Genomic DNA, 19,836 nt, shown 5'->3' on the forward strand with positions numbered 1-19,836 from the left:
GTTCGAGTCCACCCAGAGCTCTTGGAAAAGGCTGGCGTCGTACTTCTGGAAAACCATCTGCTGAGACCCCCCCAGGGAGCACAGCGCTTCTCCCACACGCGTGGGACCTGCCAGGGTGGCAGCATCTTGTTGGCAAGTGGTTGTAATCAACAGGTATTTATGGCGCTGACATTCAGACTCAGGTGTGCGCTGTGGAAGCAGCTTGTGTTGGCTCCAGGCTTCAGGTTTTGGGAAAACATGGGCATTCACAGAATTCCCACAGCTCACCGGAGCGGGGGGCGGGGGGCCATGCAGCTGAGGAGCCTGAGATTCTGGGTGCTTCCAGAATGTGATGAGGGCCCAGGGTGCAGCTGTCAAGGGGAGCTGGGCTTGGTGTCTCTGCTGGCCACTGCCTCATGCTCACTCTCCAGCTGTGCCAGTGGTGAAGCAGTGGAGGGGGAGTCAGGCAGTTCCCACAGCTCAGGATCACCGCCTAGGGCAGCTGACCAGAGCACATTAAGGGGGCTGGGCGGCTGGCCCTAGACTGGGGCAGCAGATGAGGGAGCCCTGGGTCAGCCAGGGTCAGACCTGGCAGCCTGCCCAACTTGGTGGCAAGGTGGGGCCTGTCTTACCTCGTCTGTGATCTGGCCCCCGAAGGTCACCCATGTTCCTGGAAGAGACACAGAGTCCTCAGTGAGAGAACCTCCCTCTGGGGCTGACTCACCCCTGCGGTGCTGCAGGGACTTGGGGGAGGGGGGACCCCAGACACCTCACTACCCTGCCTGCCTCTGTGGTGGGCTTGGCCTGGCGTTGGGGCCCAGCCCTGTTCTCTTGGGACCCCAGCCTGCAGAGGAAGCTGGGTGCAGGCTCTGGGGCTGTGCTGACATGGAGGGGAGTTATTGGGGCAGCTGGTGTGCTGGGGCAGGGGGCGGTGTGTGTGGGTGGTGCTGGGTGTGTGTGCAGCGGGGAGGGCGGCATGTTCTGGGGCAGTGCCTAGAGAAAGAGGGCCAGGCCAGGCTGACTGCTCTTAGTGAGCGGGTTTCTTCCGTGAAGCCCACTCTGCTGTGGAGGAAAGCCCCCAAGGAGGGTGGTCCTGTGGAGAGGGTGTTGGCAGGGGCAGGAGAGAGGGCGGTCTGTGGAGAGAGCCCTTGGCACTCCTGTCTTTGCCCCATCTTCCATCTGTTGCTTCAGTAACCAAGCACAGGCTCCCTGGTACCTGCCTCCTGGTTGCCCTGGCAACTAAGTCCCCCACCCCCCGAATCCTGGCCTCTGGGTCCTGTGGTCACCCTATCTCTCCGAGGGGTGTGGGCAGCCTCCTCTAGCCCTCCCAAAGCCCATGCTTCCCAAGGGAGGTCTTCTGGACAGCCCCTACTCACCAAGGCCGAGGCAGGAGACCCGCAGGCCGGACTTTCCCAGATTCCTGAAAACACAACGGGCAGACAGACGTCATGTGAGCTAGCTCCAAGCAGGCAGCAGGAGACTGGCAGCACCTCCTGCCCCCCCTGTGCTGCCCATGGCCAACTGCATCCCCTCCCAACGAGGCCAGGGCCGCTGGGTGACCGAGGAAAGACAGTGACAACCTGCAGGTGGCACTGTCTGCCTCTGGGCGGGAACAGGGGCCTCTGTCTGCTAAGCAGCTCTTTGCTTTCATTCCCTGGAAAGCTCAGCAGAGTGATCTTTCCTCTCATCTGTCCAGAAAAGGCGAGGAGGTGTGCGGCCACCTCTCGGACTCCCTGCTGTGCGGGTGGTGATCCGGGCACAGCTGCGGGTGTGGTTGACATGTGGACGGTGCCCACCTGTGTTGTGACTCCCCAGCCTGGTGGGCTGAGGTCCGGAGGGCCCAGTGAGCATCGTTGGTACCAATCAGATGCATTCTTATTACCAGAGCAGTGGCCACAGCTGCCCAGGCCTGGTCATGGCCCACTGAGACCCAGAAGGTGGCACCAGGACACTTGCTGATTCCACACCAACAGAACAAGTGGACTGCGCCACCCCCACCCTTGCCCTGGACCACCATACCACTCTGTCAAAGATGAGGCCTTCTTGGCACAGGTTGCTGGACCTTGGGGCAGGAGGCACTCACCAGCCACCTCTCTCAGTCCACCTGCCCTAGATGCCCCCTGTGCTCTGTCCTGAGTGTAATGATTCTCATTTGACCTGCCCAGACACTATTCCTACCTCTCCATCTCTGCCATGGCAGGAGGCACAGGGCCAGGGAGGGGAGTTCCTGCTGCAGCTGGGCCTGGCCCACCTGACTCAGCCCATAGGTGTTCCTGCTCCAAGGTCCTGGCCAAGGGTGCTGCCCTGAGGTGACATTCCTTGTCCTCATGGTCCCTGATTCCCCGAGGGGCACCATACCTGTACCTTTGACAGACACTGTGCTGTTGATGCTGGGCTCTTCCTCTCTCCACCCAAGTCCGGTGCCCTGGGACAGTGGTGTGGGGCTCGAGCCTGACTCTGACCCTCCCCAGCCTCAGTTTCCCTGCTCCCAAAGGGATTCCTGACAGTTAGGGTGGTGAGTGCCCAGCGACAGCGTAGCATCAGAGCAGACAGCCCACAGTGCTGCCAGGTGCCGTGGGATCGATCCTGACTCCCAGTGGCTCCCGTGGCAGAGAACGAAGACCCTGCAGCTGCAAATGGCCAGGCCTTTCTCCCACAGGAAAGAGCCCTGCTGGGGGCAACCAGCTGCCAGACCCAAGCTACCCAGTGGTTCCGAGGGAGACAGACTTGGCAGTGTGTTGCTGTAAAGATGAAAGTCTGGAACATTCTGTCATAGGGGGTCCCGCCGAGTGAAAGGTGGGCTCTAGAGCTAGTAACCCTGTGGACAACAGAGGCCGTGGGAAACGGGGGCTAGAACGGATGCTTGCTTGTAAAACTTAGAAGAAAGTTGACCATATCACTCAAGTTTAGGTTCTCTCTAAACTGTCCACCTTACCCACAAGCATTTTCAATGACAAGTGGTCCAGTTGCTGACATCGTCGTCCCAGGCCCTGGTGGGCCCCTCAAGCCCACACACCATGGTCACCTCTGCAGTGGGACCTGGGATGGAGAGACTTGGCCCTTGCAAGTTGCAAATGAATGCCATAATTAGGGAAATCATTGGAGGAGGAAAGGCTGGCTGGATCTACAGTGTGAATCGCCCAGGGAGTGGGTTAAGAAGTCACGACGGTGGCTTAGCCCAGGGAGTGAGTTATGCAGTCTCCCCAGGGAAATGAGATGGAACGGAGCAGCGGCTGGCTGGCTGGCTCTGACCTTCCCCATCCGGAGTCTGGCTGACCTTGGCAGATGCCATCCCAAGGCAACAGGCCTTAACCCTTACCGCACCCACCATGTCGGGTTATTGATTAAGCTAAAAATATTTCACCCGGTTTCATCTCTGTCAGCCAGCCACTGTTCCGGCTCATGGTGCCCAACAGCTGCTCCCAGCGGTGCATCAGCCCCCTGCAGTTTTGTTGCCCGAGGCCACGACTCCGATGTTCACTGAAGAGCAGCGAGACTGCGGCTTATTCTCGGGAGGCCCAGCAAAGACTAAGAGGCGTCCTCCCGCCGCCCTGCTGTCACAGGCTGTCAGAGTCGCTGCGACCAGTGAACCCCAGGACGGGGTGAGGTGTGGGGAAGAGAAGGCGGTGTGATGAACAGGCAGAGTTGTTGGCAGCCCCGTCCGCGGTGCTCCCCGTGTCGTGCTGCAGGGTGTACAAACCCTCGTTCTCCAGTGTTCGGGCGGGAGGTGGTGAGAAGTGCCGGATGCCATCTCCTGGCTTAAGCAAATCAAACCGCCTGTCTCCTTTCCCAAAGTGCATACCTGGAACTAGTGTCACTTTCGCTTCAGCACCAGGCAGAGGGCTTGTTGTTGTTTACTTAGTTAGTGTTTAGGACTTGTTTTTGTGTGGCAACGCTGCCAGCCTACTGCCAGCCCTACAGGGATGCTGGAACAGTCCCTAGATGCCACCAAGTCCATTTCAACTCCATGGCAGCGGGACCAAGTTTTGAGCCCCTAAGAGCAGCTGGTTTCTCCAGCAGGCGGGCCGGCTGGACCAGGCGCTGGCTACAGGGGAGGCTCTAGAAGCCAGAGCTGCAATCCTGGTCTGACTTTCCTGGCTCACTGACCGGGCTTGTTTCCTCATCTGAAGGCTGCCTCTCGCACAGGGGTTGTTATGAGGATAAAATGAGGGACACACAGCTTCTGACCTATATGTTCTGACCTATATATATACACGGCTCCTTTCCCAAAGGGGCTGGGACCCCCTGGACAGCACAGAACATGGAGGGTGACGCACTGGATTCAGACTTCTAGCCCCCAGAACTGTGGCGATAAATGTCTGTGTTTGAAGCCACCCTCCCTATTTGAGGTTCTCAGTTACGGCAGCCACAGCTTGTACAGAAGGGTAACGGAGGTCCCCTGGCTTCTCCCTCTCCACGCCGGCGACAACATCAGCAGTGTCCTCATGCTGCCTGTGCCACCCAAGCCAGGGTCCCCTGCGTCGGTGAAGGCACGGCTGTATGGCTGTACATTCTGCACGCATGCCTGGTCTACTCAGCTGCGCAGGCGAGTTCTCCGTTTGAGCTGCAAAGCAGCTGCGGTGCTACATCAGAACACTAGTGGCTTACCCGGTGTCGGAGAGAGCCAGAAAGGAGAGGAGGCTCCGGCCAGGGCTTCTGAACTCTTTGGGGGGGTCGCAGGCCCCTTGGAGAAACAAATGAGATATACTCCAGAAGATGGAGGTAGAAAGGAAAGCCCTCAGGACATCAGAGGGTATTTGTGAAAAGCCTGGGGAGTGGGGTGGGGAGATGACATCGAGACCTCTCTTGTTAAGATCAGGAAGGAGACAGGGATGCCAACTCTCTGCGCTGCTATTCAACGTTGGGCTGCAATCCCACTCCGGAGCAATTAGGCTAAAGGGGGTGGGGGAGGGGGGAGGTAGCCAAATCGGGAAGAAGCATGTAAAACAATCCCTCTTTGCAGATGGCGTGGTCCTATCCATCGGAATCCTCCAAGGCTCTACAAGACAGCGATTAGAGCCGAGAAAGGAAGTCAGCCAAGCGGCAGGCGACAAGGTCAGCCAGCACAACCAGCCGGACTTCTCTCCACCCACACTGAGTCAGCTGAAGGGGGACGGAGGGCAGCGGTGAGGAAGGCTCCAGACCCTTCCCCTGCACGTGTGTAAGCAGGTGCATGCTCCCAGAGCCCTGTTTGCCGTGTCGGAGTCTTGCCAGAGCCTCGGGGCCCACCGGATATCCGATCTAGATAAGCCCTGGCACCACAAAGGGGGTGGAGCCATTGCCTCTGCAGAACGGCACCCCCCATGAGCCTCCCCTTAGAGCAGCGCCCCCCCCAGGCTCTGTGCAGGGGCAGGTGTTAGGTGCCCCTCCTGGAGACAAATCTGTCCCTAGCCCATCTGGTGCACAGGACCTCTTGAAAGTGTCAAAAACAGAAGCTGTCCCTTTGACAACTGAGGTGCACCTGGTCCAAGTCACGGTCTTCAGACCCACCTGTGTCAGGCCGGGTGGACCAGAGAAACAAATCCAGAGATACTCACCTATGTGCAAGGAAGAGCTGTCTATCGAGAAGCAATCATACACCAAGAAAACCTCCCAGCCAGTGCAACTCCAGAAGTCCCCCTTCAGACTCACGTGGCCACACGCAGTGGCGCAGGAAGACCACAGGCTGGTGGGTGCAGAGTCACGTGGGTCCGATGGCGGTGGCACTGACAGCTCTCAGAGTAGCCCACCAGAAGGAAGATGAAGGCAAAGAGAGAAGGGGTGGTTTCGGGGGACCTCCGCCCCAGGATGATGAGAAGGCCATGTCCACAAGGAGGCACATCATGCCGTGACCCAGCTGACAGGTTGAAGTCCACCCCTACACTGTCATATATCTTCAAGTTGACATGAAGTTGTGCCACTACCACACCGCCTGACATGCACATGGAAGTTGGTCAGAGGAGGGGGCGAGGGAGGAAGAGTGGAAGCCTCTGAATGGGGGGCCTGGCAGAGACTACGGACTGGACTGCAGACTGCCAGAGAATGAATCCAGGGCTGTCACAAGAAATGCAACCAGAACGCGCCTTAGAACCGGGGCTGGCGAGACGTCGGTGTGCCTGCTCTGGCCAAGTGCTCAGGAAAGAGCCGTTGGCGGAAAAGTCTATGGCAGTTGGGAAAGCTGAGGGTCAGCACAAAGATGGGAGGCCCTCCTGAGGTGAGTGACAGTCACACCAATGGCCTCACGCACCCCCAGGACCAGGACTCGGCATGGTTTTGTCTGCTAAGGTCACCACCAGTCAATGCAGACTCACCGGCATTCATCAGCAACCACTACCCGAAGATCTCCCTTTAGTGAGTTGAGGGCAGGACCACATGCTGGGAGATGTTGACCGTTCAGGGGAACAGAAGACAAGAGGCTGTACCCCGTCTGCCATGTGGCCAGCCAACCTGTCTGGGGGGTTAGGGATGGTGAAGGACAGTTGTTCTGTTCCTAGGTTGACGGGCATGGAGGGACCTTCTCCTGGAGCCAGGACCCCAGGCATCTGGTTCTCCAGCTGCCACCCCCCACTTCTCACTGCCCACAGGAATCATTTAGCAGAACTAGGGCACCGCATGATGCTGCAATTACCCTGCTCACGTGGTTTCCCTGCTAGAACGATGGTATTAGTTCTGCCAGGAGCTGCCAGGCTCGGGAGAGGGAATGAGAAGGGACAGGGTATCTCCAGGCGAAAAGCTTAGGAAGAAGCTTCTCGGTGGGGGTAGGGCACCCAACAAATCACAGTCTAACAGGGGTGGGGGAGATGACATGAAAACTCGACACAACGATCAAATGGTTGCCCAAATCTCTGAACCCAAATAAACACGGGTCTTCTTGAATTTGCCTTCTCTTTCCCCGGTGGTCTGGAAACATGGCTAATAAGACCTTGTCCACAGGATCCATGGCCAGAGAAAAGCATTGGCCTCTATCTTCCAGCCCCTGAACACATTATCGTGCCGAACATGACACTCGAGCTGTGGTGGAAGGTCCTGGCAAATTACAGGTTCCCTTCAAAATAGGAGCCTCGTGTCCTTAAATATAGCCAACGTGGCAGCAGATAAAAATTGAATCTGGAGGGTGGGATGGGGTGGGGGGAGCATTTTCCAGGAAAGGGTCTTACATGACTTCCATGGTTGGGGTGGGGTGGGATCTATAATGAACTTTCCCCAAAGGATTTGCTCTTTGTCCTTGGGGCCCTAAGAGACAAACTCTAAAATCTTGGCATTTCCCTAGTAGGTGGAGTCTTTGTTGCCCAGGAGGGTTGTGGACCACACCAGGGTTCTGGACCACACCAGAGGGGGCTCATGTCTGAGACCTATCCTGTGATAGCAGCCCAGTGTTGGAGAGGAGCTGGCTGGGGGCCGGGGTCAACTGAGTGGGCAAAGATTGACTCACTTGTACCTGCAGAATGAGATTCCCCAGAAGCTGGACACCAAGGCTCAGGGGTGTCCTGCTTGGTGGGAGGCACTGGCACTTAGGGAGGTGAGACTTTCCTTTTGGGGGACACAGAAGTTCTGTTCTGAGGACCCTCACCAGATGGGTCACGTCATTTCTATCCTCCGTTATGAAAAAACAATCTCCCAATCCGCTGCTGTCGAGTCGGTTCTGGCTCCTGGTGACGGTACATCTCCATGGGAGGAGGCAGCCTCACCTTGCTCCTGAGGACCAGCTGACCTTGTGGTGGTCAGTTGAGTGCTTATCTCACAGAGCCATAGGGCCACCTTTCCTGATCTTCAAGCTGGCAGCAAAAACACAGCACTGCCCTGAGCTCTGTGATTGCTGTGGCAAATGATCAGACTTCAGGGGAGTATGGGCCTATCTGACTTTGTAGTCAGCAGGGGAGAGGTTAAGGGACCCCTGGGCACCTCTGAGTTTATGGCCGGCATCCTCGGTGGGCAGAGGGGAGGGGGGGTGCCATGGGAGCCTCTAAGGGGTGGCCTCCTTCTGGCCTTGGAACAAGCTAATGGAAGGAGGCCAGTCAGGAGTGGGGACAGGGCCCACCTGCAGTCCCCACGGTAGCCCTGGGACAGTCACTCTGGAGAAAGCCAGAGGCAGGTGCTATCGGGTGGGGGGGCCTGGCAGACTGTGGTGGAGATTTCAGCTCCTACCTCAGTGGCTATGAGAGCACGCCCTTACAGAAGCATGGGCCCCGCCTCCCTCCTGCAACACCCCGGCCTCCCACACGTACACGTTGCTTGTGTGTGGTTCTTGCAGTCCGTGAGGGGTTGAAAGTGGAACCCTGGTCTGCAGATGTCAAGCCCACCAGCTCAATCAGGAGCTCCCTTCACTGCCCTGGGGCCCAGTGGTTAAGTCCTCAGCTGCTAGCCCTTAGCAGCTTGGCCGTTTGGATCCACCCAAAGGTACATAGCCGATTTCCAGCTTTAGCAAACGAGGGGGCCACTCTTCTCAGTCCTACAGAGTTGCTAAGAGTTGGGATTGACGCAAGGGCAATGGGTTAGTTTTTGACTGCCCTGGACCTGGCATTCTCTCTCCCACACACGCGCACACAGACACACCTACATACATGCATAAGAACACGCATGCTTACATGTGCATCCCGCCCAGTAATCTTAAAGACTTAGGTTCTTGGAGGGCCCCTCCTCGGTGGATGGCAGGAGGGGAGCCATGTGACCTGTCATACTTTCTCTTTACAGGATGCATTACATTGTAACACCTGGCCTCCTCGATGAACCCCTCTGGTAGCCTAGGAGGGACTTCAAAACGGCAGCAGCCAATGGGTCTCAAAACAAAGGCCTTGTTTATTCCTCGCTTTTGACCCCCCCTTCAAAAGAGAGGTAACTCACAGAGCTTCCACAACAAAGGACGTGATTCTCCATTGTACCCTCCCACGGCTTTCCCCCCCAGAAATTGAGGAAGTAAAGAACATCAGGAGAGGCACTGAGCGGTCTCAGGACTCACAGCGTGTATCCAGAGCAGCATCTCCAGGAGGCCCCCCACCTAGAGGAGACGGCTCTTTTTCATGAGACCCAGCTCCAGACATTGGCACTGGTGAGGGTGAAGCTGTACCCTCAGCTACTAGAACTGATGCTCCCCCCAGTCTTTCCTGTTGGCACCAACACCAGTCATCAACTCAGATGATTCTCCTCAAATCAACCCGTGGCTTTTTCTGAGAGTGGGGGCACCGGGGAGGGGTCACAGAAAGCACAGTTGTACCGGTCTCAACTCTGGAAGAACTTTCCCCTCAAACCTGGGACCCAAACACCTGACTCCTGGCTTCTCCAGCTCCCGCGGTATAGAGAGGTCTCCTCCCCAAGGCACACTGTTCTCTAAGCACTAAGGGCTCAGAGGGGCTCAGAGTAGTAAGCAGGGCCTGGTGTCCACTAAGCTTCCCCAGAACTGACCCCCCCAGGAGCTCTCCTTGTCAATCACCACCCTCTAAGCAATCACCACCATCTGAGCAAGGCCTGAGATGGACTGCTGGGTGGTTTTAAGGAAGGTCCCTACCCTATCCTATAGCCCCACACGCAAACTCACTGCCGTCCAGTCAATGCTGACTCCCACTTACCCTCGAGGGATGGGCAGAACTGCTCTATGGGTTTCCAAGACTGTAACTCTTGACAGGAGCAGAGAGCCCCTTCTTTCTCCCACCCTACCCTGCAGACTGCCACCGAGAGCGACCCAGAGCCCAATGGGGTGACTGAGGCCAGACAGAGAAACCCGGCAGTGCAGGCTGACCCATCCTGGGGAGGGGGCCTCAAGAAGCTGTGTGCCCGTCGGAGCGGAACCCAGGTTGGGGAGGGAAGAAATCCTTCCGTCACTTCTTTCCCCTGCTGGTCCCTAACTGTCAAACATGCTGGCCGCGCTGGGCTGGCTGAAGACACGAGGTGATCCACAGCCACCTGGGGGCCCGTGTGCCAGCGGCGAGGAGGGCAGAGAGGGTGCAGAGGGCTGTGGCCACCTGGGCTTGGGCTCCCTGGGACAGAAAGCTCCCTGGAGTGGCTGTTGACGACCTCTGTGACGGACCCAAACTCCCAGAGGAGGGGAGGGGCTAGACGCCAGAGAGAAACCTGGCGGGGACCAGGAGCCTCAGTGAAATCGCATCGCAGAGTCTTCCGAGCACTAAAAATAGTTCCCTGGCCTCTTGACATCTATGCCTGAACACCGGGGATTTGCAGTGGAGGAACTGTCGCAGGCATGGGCGGCGATGGGGTGGGGGTGGAAGGGCAGCCCCCACCCATCCAGCCATCCCACCTCCTACCTGTATTTCATGCCAGGTTGCTTCCCGCCAGGGTCGCTGGCCCCTGGGAGGCTCTGTACCGACAGCTGCCCCAGGCTGCGGGCCACCATGGCCACGGCTCGGAAACGGCTTCGGGTGCCCAGGCTGGGGCTGCTGATGGCTGCCGGCCGGCCCAGCCGCTCATCGGGGCCACGGGCCTTGAGGCTGTGCTCAGAGCACACGAAAGAGACCTGCATGCTGCAGCCGAAGAGTCCTGGCTAAACGCCGGGGTGCTCCAGGCCAGAAGTCACTGCCCCCCCGAAGCTGCTCCCTGCCCTGCGGGAGGCTCTGCCTGGCGGCCCCTCTGGAGCTGGAATCCCCCAAGCCCACGATGACAGAAGGGCTAGCAAGTTCTCAAGCGGGAAGGGCGTCCAAGATCCGGATACGAGCTACGAAAGACCTTCCTGGAGAAAACTTGAGAGTCCAGTGGGGAGCTGCCATCCCCTCTGCCTTTTATGTCTTCCTGGTGGGAGGGGGGGGCTCCTGCCTTGGCCCCCCACCCCACCCCGGTCTGGTCTCAGCTTGAGGGCGCCCTCACTGTGCAGCCTCCGGTGTCTGCAGGCTGGGCTGCGAGCTCTCTCCAACCCAGGAGCAGAATCTCCCCTCCCTTAGAAGGCACCTTGGCTGCTCCCGGAGTCTCAGGGTGCCTAGCAGGTGCCCTGGGGAGGGAGTGGCAACCTCTGGGAGCAGGCGCCCCAGGGGGCTGTCTGCAAGGCTTGCTGGCTCTTTGGGGCTCTGGCTGGAGCAGCTGCTTCTCCGAGTCTCTCCAGAGGGAACCTGCTGAGCCCCCACCAAGTCAATTAGGCGACCAGTGAGAGGTGCAGGGACGCCCGGCCATTCATTATTAATGACGTAGAGGCATCAGCTGCCTGCCGGGCGGTCACTGGCTGATCAAGGCTGACGGCTGCTTGGTCAGGGGGGCTGTGGGGGACGGGCAGCAGAAAGGAGGCCGGCTGGCCGGCTAAGCATGTGGGTGGCTGTCTCTGGCCAGAGTTTCCAAGAGCATGTCCAGCCCTGCCCACCCCTGGTCCTCAGCCAGGAAAGGGGGCTTCCGCTGGGGCGGAAATTCAACAAGAAACAAGCCCTCACTGTCTTGCTGACAATGACACGGGTGGCTGCCTGGCTCAGAGGACAGGAGATCTGAGGAGCCCCAGGACTGGGCACAATGAAGCGCTGACCAGAGATGCTCAGTGAGGCCCTCGGGCATGGAGGAGCGCGTAAGGGAGTGAATGGATGACCCTGCCTTTCACCCCATCCGCCTCGGCATCCTTCCCACACGGTGGTCCCCAGATCCAGTGGGGACTGAGGCTGACCCTCCTGGACCAAGCTCCGTGGGGATTCCCGAGTCCTGGAGACCCGTTCTGGTCAGCAGGGAGCTAGCTCTGCCTTCTGAGCCTGTGTCCACCTCGTCCTCTGCATGATGAGCCTTGGTCAACGCTGCCCCTTCAGGTAGGTCCCCTTTGCCCTGAACGCTGCACAGCGCAGCAGGTGATCAAGGCTAGTTCCAGCTCTATGGGTGCTTTGCTGTGTGACTCCGGGTGGGTGCTGTGTCCTCTCGGAGCCTCTCTGTCCCTTCCAGCCCAGCCCTGTCAGGTCCCTTCCACGTACTTTGGGGTCTGCTCAGCCAGGGGTAGAAAAGAGCATACCCGAAGATGTCCAAGATGGGTGGGTGTTCTTAACTTCCCTTTGCCCTCACCCAGCCGGATGGGCACAGACCAGGAACAAGCCATGTTCGACTTCCAGCCTCCCTGCAGCAAGTGCCCGTCTCTGAGTCTCAGAGACCTCACGTGTAAGCTGTGGATGCTCACGGGGCCTGCCCCAGGCTGTGTCCATGGCGAGGCTGGCAGTGGGTACTGCCACAGTGGTGGTCAAGTGCCACCGAGGGGTTTCTGCCTCGCCGTCACTCCAGGCTCAACAGACAGAACACCCTCGGGCCTGCGCCATCCTCACCACCATCCCTGTTTGAACCCACTGCTCTAGCCACCGTGCCAGTCCACCTTCGGGGGAAGGGGGGCCTTCTTCCTTTCTGCTGACCCTCTACCAAGCAGGATGTCCTTCTCCAGGGACTGGTCTCTCCGGACAGCGTGCCCAAAGTACTCGAGTGGAAGTCTTGCAAGCCGCCCATCTGAGGAGCATCCTGGCCCTGCTTCTTCCCAGACAGATGGGTGCGTTCTGCCGACGGGGCTTGATCTAGTTGGGATTCCCTGCTGACACCCTGATTTCCACACATCCAGTCCTCTGTGCACCTCACCTTCCTTACACACTGTCTGGCTTTCCGGTGACTACCGGGGCCGGGCACACCTTCGTCTTGGAAGTGCCACCTCTGCCTTCTCAATGCTGGACAGAGGACTTGGGCAGCCCCAGGCAGAGAACATCTAACAAAAAATGGACGCGGAGCCTCCACAGAGAGGAACGCGTGGGCGTGTGGCTTTGTAATGGGGCAAGCCTTGGCCTCAGGCCCATGTGTGACACAGCCCCGCCCCTGTCCCAGCCCTCAAGGTGAAGTGCAGCCTTCGGTCCTCCCCTGAACACGGCCTGGCCTGCTGGCAGGAGCCCAGCCCCGAGGGGCAGAGGGCCTGGGAGGACAGAGCCCCGTACAGACCACCCATCCAGACACCAGCAGGGCCTCTCAGGACATTCGGGGCCCAATTTTGGTCCCAGGAAGCCAGGTTCTGTCTCCAGCCCCTGTTCAGGGTGAGTTTTCGCCCCCATCCTCTGTCCCCCGCTTGCTAAGACAGAAAGGAGGCAGTGTATAGCTCCCCCCACCCCAAACCAAACTCCAATTCACTGCCACTGAGTCAATGCTGACTCACGGAGACTGGCTTGGGCGAAGACCCAGCGGGAGGGGGGCATTTCTCTAACCCCTTTCCCTTTCTACGAAGGCGCTCAAGTTCATTTCTCTAGAAACAAATGCACATTGTGTTGCCAGGGCTGAGGGCTGTGCCCGCATGGTGCTCACAGGCTAGGGCAGGGTCCCTTAGGGGAGCTTGTGACCATGCAGTCCTGTGTGCTGGACGCCCCAGACCACGGGATGAGCAGGCGGGTGGGGGTGGTGGTGCAGGAAGCTGTGCTTTTACCAGGAGCTCTCCATGGTTCTGCTCGGGTGGCCTCGGGGGAGGTGGGTGTGCTCAGTCATGCCAGACACACACAGCCGGGCTGCCAAGCCAGGGGGTGGGATGGGGTGGGGGCACAAAGAGCTGACACAGACTGATGCAGTGGCTGCAACAAGGAGCCACTCAGTGGCTCCGGGGGAGAACAGGAGAAAAGAGCTGGCCAACAGCTCCCATAGAGGGTCAGCCCCAGAGCCCTAAGGGCAGCACGACTCTGCCAGGTGGGGTCGCTGCGCGTCTGAATGGATGATGACTGTGGTTGATGGGAAGCGACAGCTAAGGGGTTCTGGGCTCCTCTGCGGGGTGATGAAGATGGTCTCAAACGAGCAAAATGCTGCATAGCCTCATGATTAGACCCCAAACTGTGGAACTGCACGACATGTGAGTGGCATCTAAATAAATCTTTTAAAAAAGTGTCCACTCCCACAAAAGCCTCTGGGCCTTTGGCTACTGAGCTCCTGCTCATCCCGTGACATCAGCTCAGACTCCCCAGGCGACCAGGCCCCCAGTGCAGGCGACCCCACCCCCTCCTCCAGTACCACTGACCACAGCCGATGGGGTTGATGGGGTTGTCTCCCCAGCGGCACGGTGGGGTAGGAACCAGCTCTCGGTGCTTACCAGTGTCTCCCCCGGCAGCACAAGGCCATGCGTGCAGCAGGCTTGCCGCAGATCCCAGCGGACAGAGGTGTAGTGGGGGGTGGAGGGTAGGCTGAGGGCCACAAGGAAGGAAGCTGCCTGGCTGAGGTTGTGGGGCAAGATGTGTGAGGGGTTCCTACTCATCTTGCAATCATTGGGGGGCCACCTAGAGACGGCCTCTGGGTGCTCGCTACACTCAGCCCTGCTCAGGGAAAGGCTGGGTCGTGTTCTGATCAGACTGAATTCATGGTGGATGTGGATGTGGTACTCCCTGGGCCAGGCTGTGGTGCCCAGTGCTCGATGCTGGGAAGGGGTATGCAGAGGAGGGTTAGCTGGCTCTCGGTCTAGGCAATGGCCCTTCAGAATAGTCTCATTTGAGCTGCTGACCGGAGGCCCAGAGGAAAAGCTGGGCAGTGGACACCCTTCTTTCCCTCGGCTGCCCCAGCCACCTGACCTGCTGAGGGTGTGCACTTCTAGGCAGGGCATCTGGCCTCCCGCTCCCAGGAGGACCCTATCCTAGTAATGAGAACGAAGGGTAAGAATAAGGGCAAGCACACAGGCCAACCCCATGACCTGGCTCTGTCCGGCTCCCTCCCTGTGCAGCCATACACAAAGCCATTTGTATGCTGAGAATCGTCCCCCCACCCCCACCCCGGGAAGCCACGCCTGCTGAAATCCCACAACAGCCTGTCCCCAGATTCCAATCTGCACCCTGAATTTCTTGAGTTTAGCACACATTCTCGAGAGCCTGACTTGGCACTGGCCTGGGCTCGGCATCATTCCCACAGGAATGCCATCCTTCCAGCTGTTTAAGGCAGGACACTCATCCAGCCTCCTTTGTCTCCCATCCCTTTGCCCACCTCATGGGTTAGGACACAGGCTGTTGGTGCCACCCTCTGGCCTCTGTGCACCAGACAACTGTCCCAGGTACCATGCTTCTAATCAGTGTGGGGGCTGGTCCCCCTGCATCAGGACCACCTGTCCCAGGTACACCATTCTTCACTCACGTAGAGTGTGGTCCTCCTCTATCAGGATGCCTGCCACTGTCTACTGTCTACATAGCAGTCTCAGCTTTGAGACCCTCCTCAGACCACGTGTCCTCTTGGCTGACAATCCTTTAAAGGGGCAATGTTGGTGACCACCACGAAGCCCACTAGTGACTGGCAGTAGGGCCAGTGCCCCACCTGGGAGGTCCCGGCAGGAAGAGGGAGAGTTTCCAGATGTCGGTGTAAGGTCAGCACGCCAGCCTGACTGCCTATCTGAGCGCTTGTTACAAGAGCCATGTCTGCCCCTACCCATACCCAGGAGGGTCCCATGACGGAATCCCCAACCATCGCAGGGTTGGAGGAAGGAGTCACAGCCAAGAAAGGGCGTGGGTGGGCGTGGGTGTGGGGGCTCCAGCAGCTGGGAAAGACAAAGGCATAGATTCTCCTCTGGAGTCTCCAGGGGGAGACACTTGACGGTGGCCCATGGAGACCATGGTGTGACTGGACAAGGTGAAGCCACTGCACTGTGGGGCCTTGTTACAGTGGCACCAGGCAGCTCATACACAGTCCCAGTGCTGGAGCAATGCCAAGCGCCCAGAGGCACATCACCCGTGTTTCCGTAGAGCCAGGTGTACAGCTTACGGATGGCAATGATACCAATTGGTCATGCAACCCCAAGCTTAATCGACACCCCATCACTATCAACTCCCCCCGTCCTCCTCGCTCCTGCCTCTGGCAATAACGCTCGGTCCCCCTATAGTTGTCTTTTCTGGCCTCTTTAGATGAGTGAGGTCATACTTGCACTGAACTGCTAACCACGAGGTCCATGGTTTGAACCCACCAGCTGCCTCCTGGGAGAAAGATGTCTACTTCTGTAAAGATTTAAAAATCTCAGGGGACAGTTCTACTCTGTCTTGTAGGGTCACTATGAGTTGGGATTGGCTTGGTGGACATACGAGTATTTGTCCCTTTGTGGTATTGCACTCCACATCATGTACCCCTCCTCCCCTGCCAGCACCCGCTCCATCTACACGAGTGTATGCATCGAGACTTGATTTCTCCGACGGACTGGGTTTATCCATTCCGCTGTCGGTGGGCATATGGGTTGTCTTCACCTTTGGCCTAATGTGAACTGCATTGAGCATCAGGATGCAAGTCTCTGCTTCTACATCCTCAGCTCAGACGATTGTAATTGTGCTCCCTAAACATACATCTTGTGCAGCAGATTTACCCAGGGCCAGGCCACGTGGATCTACCGCACAAGACCTCTTTTAAAGTGCCGAAAAGCAGGGAGGCTCCTTTGAGGATTAAGGGGTGCGTCCTGTTTTCAGTTGCTTCCTGTACACTTCGACGTTGGAACATCAAAGGAGATGGATGCACATGGATGGCGGTGCTGGTGACGAACACTGAAAGTACCACAGACTACCCAAAGACACACACGTCTTGTCTTGGAAGAAGTTCAGCCAGAGGCAAGGATGGCTAGACTTGGTCTCACGTACATTGGGCATGATCTCAGAAGAGACCAGCCCCTGGTGAAGGGCACCGTGCTTTCTCACAGCAGTGAGAAAGAAGAAGACCTTCGACAGGTTGGGTGGACACTGGCTGCGACCATGGGCTCAGACCTGGCAACAGCTGAGGATGGGGCAGGACAGGGCAGTGTCTCCTCTGCTGTACGGAGGGAGGGGGGCTGTGTCGGAACTGACTCAGTGGCGATAAGGGAGTCATGTGATGGTTCTATTTCCAGGATTTGGAGAAACCACCACGCTGTTCTGGGAAACAGCCAGGCCATTTTGCACCCCCACCAGCAGCACATAAGGGCCCCACTTTCCCTGCCTGCCCACCTGCTCACCAACATGCCCTCTTCGTTTCTGCTTTGAGCCCAGCCATCCCAGTGGGAGTAAAACACGTGATCGGAATTTCTGAATGAATGAAGCCCAGGGGCTCACTGGCCAGTGCCTTTGTGTGTGGGGGTAGTGGGGGTGGTGTGGGAGGCACTGTGCCATCAAAGGCAGGGTGACAAGGACAGGGAGCTCATTCACAGAACAGCTTGGTGGCAGTTTCCTTGTGGATTGCGGCCCGGGAGGTACTGCTGTCATTTTATAGGTGAGCAAAGGATGAGCCACCACACTGGCCTGAGATGTGTTGGGTCCTGGCCACACTAGCTGCCACCACGCCTGCTCCCTTACCCCCAGTCTCCCACCTCCTGGGCTGGCCTCCCCCTGGCCTTTGGGGCCACAATAAGAGGGGGAGGCCCAGAGTTGGGCTTCGGAAAGGAAGGAAGTCCCCACTCTTGGTCCTATCTGCCATTCCCCTCTGTGCTGCCATCATGCCTGGGAAAGTCAAAGGGAGTGGGGTAAGGTCAAGCTGGACTTGGGGCATTTCTGTGTCCACAACCAAAACATCCCCTCAAAGCCACCCAAGTACATGGGCCATCCCTGTACCCAGTGCACGAAGCGACATTACCCAACTCCCTGCCACCAAGTTGATTCCAATTCACAGCGCCCCTACAGGACAGAGGAGAACTGCCCTGTGGGTTTCCGCGGCTTTAACTCTTCATAGGAGTAGGACGCCTCGTCTTTCTCCTGAGGAGAGGTTGGTGGTTTCAAACTGCTGACCTTGTGGTTAGCAGCCCAACGTGTAACCCACTAGGCTACCAGGGCTCCTCCCAGTGTATTGAGAGGACAGAATTTGGTTCCACCCACCCCGCACTGCCCTCTGTGCCACTCTGCCTGGCCACCTGGCCTTCGCGTGTCCCTAGAACCTGCCTCACTGTACCTGCTGCCTCGGGGCCTCTAAGCCTGCTACTCTCCCCTCCCAGGGTCCCTGAGGAGCCAGCCCCCTCTCTGGCCCTGTCCAGCATAGTCCTGGACACCCCAAGGCCCCCAAGTTCTGCTGCTGTGGATTCGTATTTCTCTCCCACAAGATGGCTAGCACGGGGGTCTTGGGAGAGCTCCCCGGTACCCAGACCACCACTGGAACATGGAGGGGGCTGCTTACTAAAGCCTGAAGCATGAGCAAGCTTCCCTGCCCCGGGGTCAGCGGAGATGGAACCCCTGCCCCAACCATCCACACCTTCCTTTATAGCCAGAATCACTAGGGCAGGGATAGAAGCCAGGAAAGACGACTTACATGCCCATCCACCCAGGGGCTGCTCTTTCCAGACGTGACCCAGGGATACCTGGGGCATCCTGTGCCACACCCTGGGCACTAGGCAGCCTTCGAGGGGGCCAAAAAAGCCGAAAAAAACCCTGCCAAAGCAATTTGAGGATGCAGCAGATGATGGGAATGGACGTTTGAAGCCAGGACTCTCCCGGAGGGCCCAGGAAAAAGACAGGCTGTACCCAGGAGAAAACTGTCAAGCCAAAGTGGACAAGAACCCCAGTGGCTTTTAAAGGCTCGCCAGAGTCCAGAACTTTCCACTTGCCCAGAGCAGGGGCTGAGTCCTGGGGTTCTTGAGGCCCCCAGGACTGGACGCGAGAGGAACGCCGACTGTGTACAAGGTCGACCTGAACCTGCCACGGCGGAGCTCCACCGAAGGGTGTCTTCTCCCATGTGAGTTCCACCGTGTGCGGCCCCATCAGGTGCGACAGGAGGCATCCAAAGTCCTGAGTGTGGGTGGCCTATCCCAACCATCACAGATCTTTGCTTGGCCTTGCGCCCCGCTCCCGCTGTCGTTAAAACAAGGTGGCTGCTTCCTGCTGTGATTAATGCAAGGTGTAGCCACTTCCAATTAAACTCTGCACGGTGCCTGTGGAATGCCACCAGTCACAGTGTCCCTGGCTCAACCGCCTTCAGATGTGGGGCTCATCCTAGCTGAGCTGCCACTCTGGCCTCATGGCCTCCTGCCAGCACCCACACACATGCAGGACCTGCATGGCCTGGTCCTCCGCATGGATGGCTACAAGCCTGAAGTGGCTGGTCTGTGGCCCAGGGGGAGGTGGGGAGGGAGGGCACGGGGCTGGGGTTGCTGGTAGAACCCCAGAGACCTGTTTTGACCTGTGGCAACCCCGTGCATAACTGTGAGCTGCTGCCCAGGCTGGTGCCACCTTGACGGTGGTGAAGAATTGGCGCGTCTGGACTGTGAGGTGGGAGGAGACTGTGGAGAATCGCACGGACCGCCAGAAGAAGCACAGCTAGGTTCCTTAGAGGTGAGGATGGCGGGGCTTCAGCCCATTTACTTTAGACATCACCGGGGCAGGCCTGTTGCTACAAAAGCATCGTGGCCAGCGGAGGGTCAGTGAACATGACCTCCCTGAGATGGACTGACACAACCACAGGGATGATGGTCTGAGGCCTGGACCAGGCACTCTGAAGGTGCATTTAGAAAGCGCAGGAGCCGGCAGCTCCACCCAGAACGGTTCTCCTGCGGTGGATAGTCCTGCCTGTCGGTCTGAAACGAGGAGAGATGGGGGGGCAGCAGTGCTACCGCCCCAGGACCACTCCACATAGTGGGGGGTCGCAAAGGTCGGCAAGTTGATGGGCTTCCTGGAGGAGAGGGTCGACAGTGGGTGTGAGCAAAGACCTCTTGCAGGGCAAGACGTACAGGGCATTTGTACATTTTGGTTCCCAGCATCGGAACCATGGTCAAGGCCAAGTCTCCTAGGAGAGGTCAGGAGTTCTAGGTAGACCAGGCTCTGGAAGGAAGGAAGCTGGGACGTGATCTGGGACACAGTGTCCTCCCATTGAGAGCAGGGGGGGACATCACTGGTGGTGGGCAGGGCTCAGGGAGCTGGAGCCAGGGCCCACTTTGTGCTAGGCTGGGGCTGACAGCGGGCATGGCCACACGAGGGCATGGCCCCTCCCAACTACCTGAGGGTTCCCTCAGATGGGGTGACCCCCCTCCTGCCCCTTCTTCCTTCCGCTCCCTGGGAG

At 58.2% G+C, this 19,836-nt stretch overlaps 1 protein-coding gene across 1 annotated transcript in view; it reads right to left on the bottom strand.

Annotated features, from left to right (window-relative positions):
* KCNAB2 (potassium voltage-gated channel subfamily A regulatory beta subunit 2) overlaps positions 1 to 19,836 on the bottom strand; it is a 49,176-nt gene that overhangs the window by 20,128 nt on the left and 9,212 nt on the right. Inside the window, exons 3-4 of the mRNA XM_004705466.2 lie at positions 1,356 to 1,399; positions 612 to 649 (exon numbers count right to left, since the gene is read on the bottom strand). Of these exons, the coding sequence (XP_004705523.1) occupies positions 612 to 649; positions 1,356 to 1,399 (82 nt within the window). The remainder of the gene's footprint in view (positions 1 to 611; positions 650 to 1,355; positions 1,400 to 19,836) is intronic.

This window comes from Echinops telfairi, unplaced genomic scaffold (assembly GCF_000313985.2).
Source record: "Echinops telfairi isolate 266 unplaced genomic scaffold, ASM31398v2 ScPeMD7_7457;HRSCAF=8495, whole genome shotgun sequence".
Classification (NCBI taxonomy): domain Eukaryota; kingdom Metazoa; phylum Chordata; class Mammalia; order Afrosoricida; family Tenrecidae; genus Echinops; species Echinops telfairi.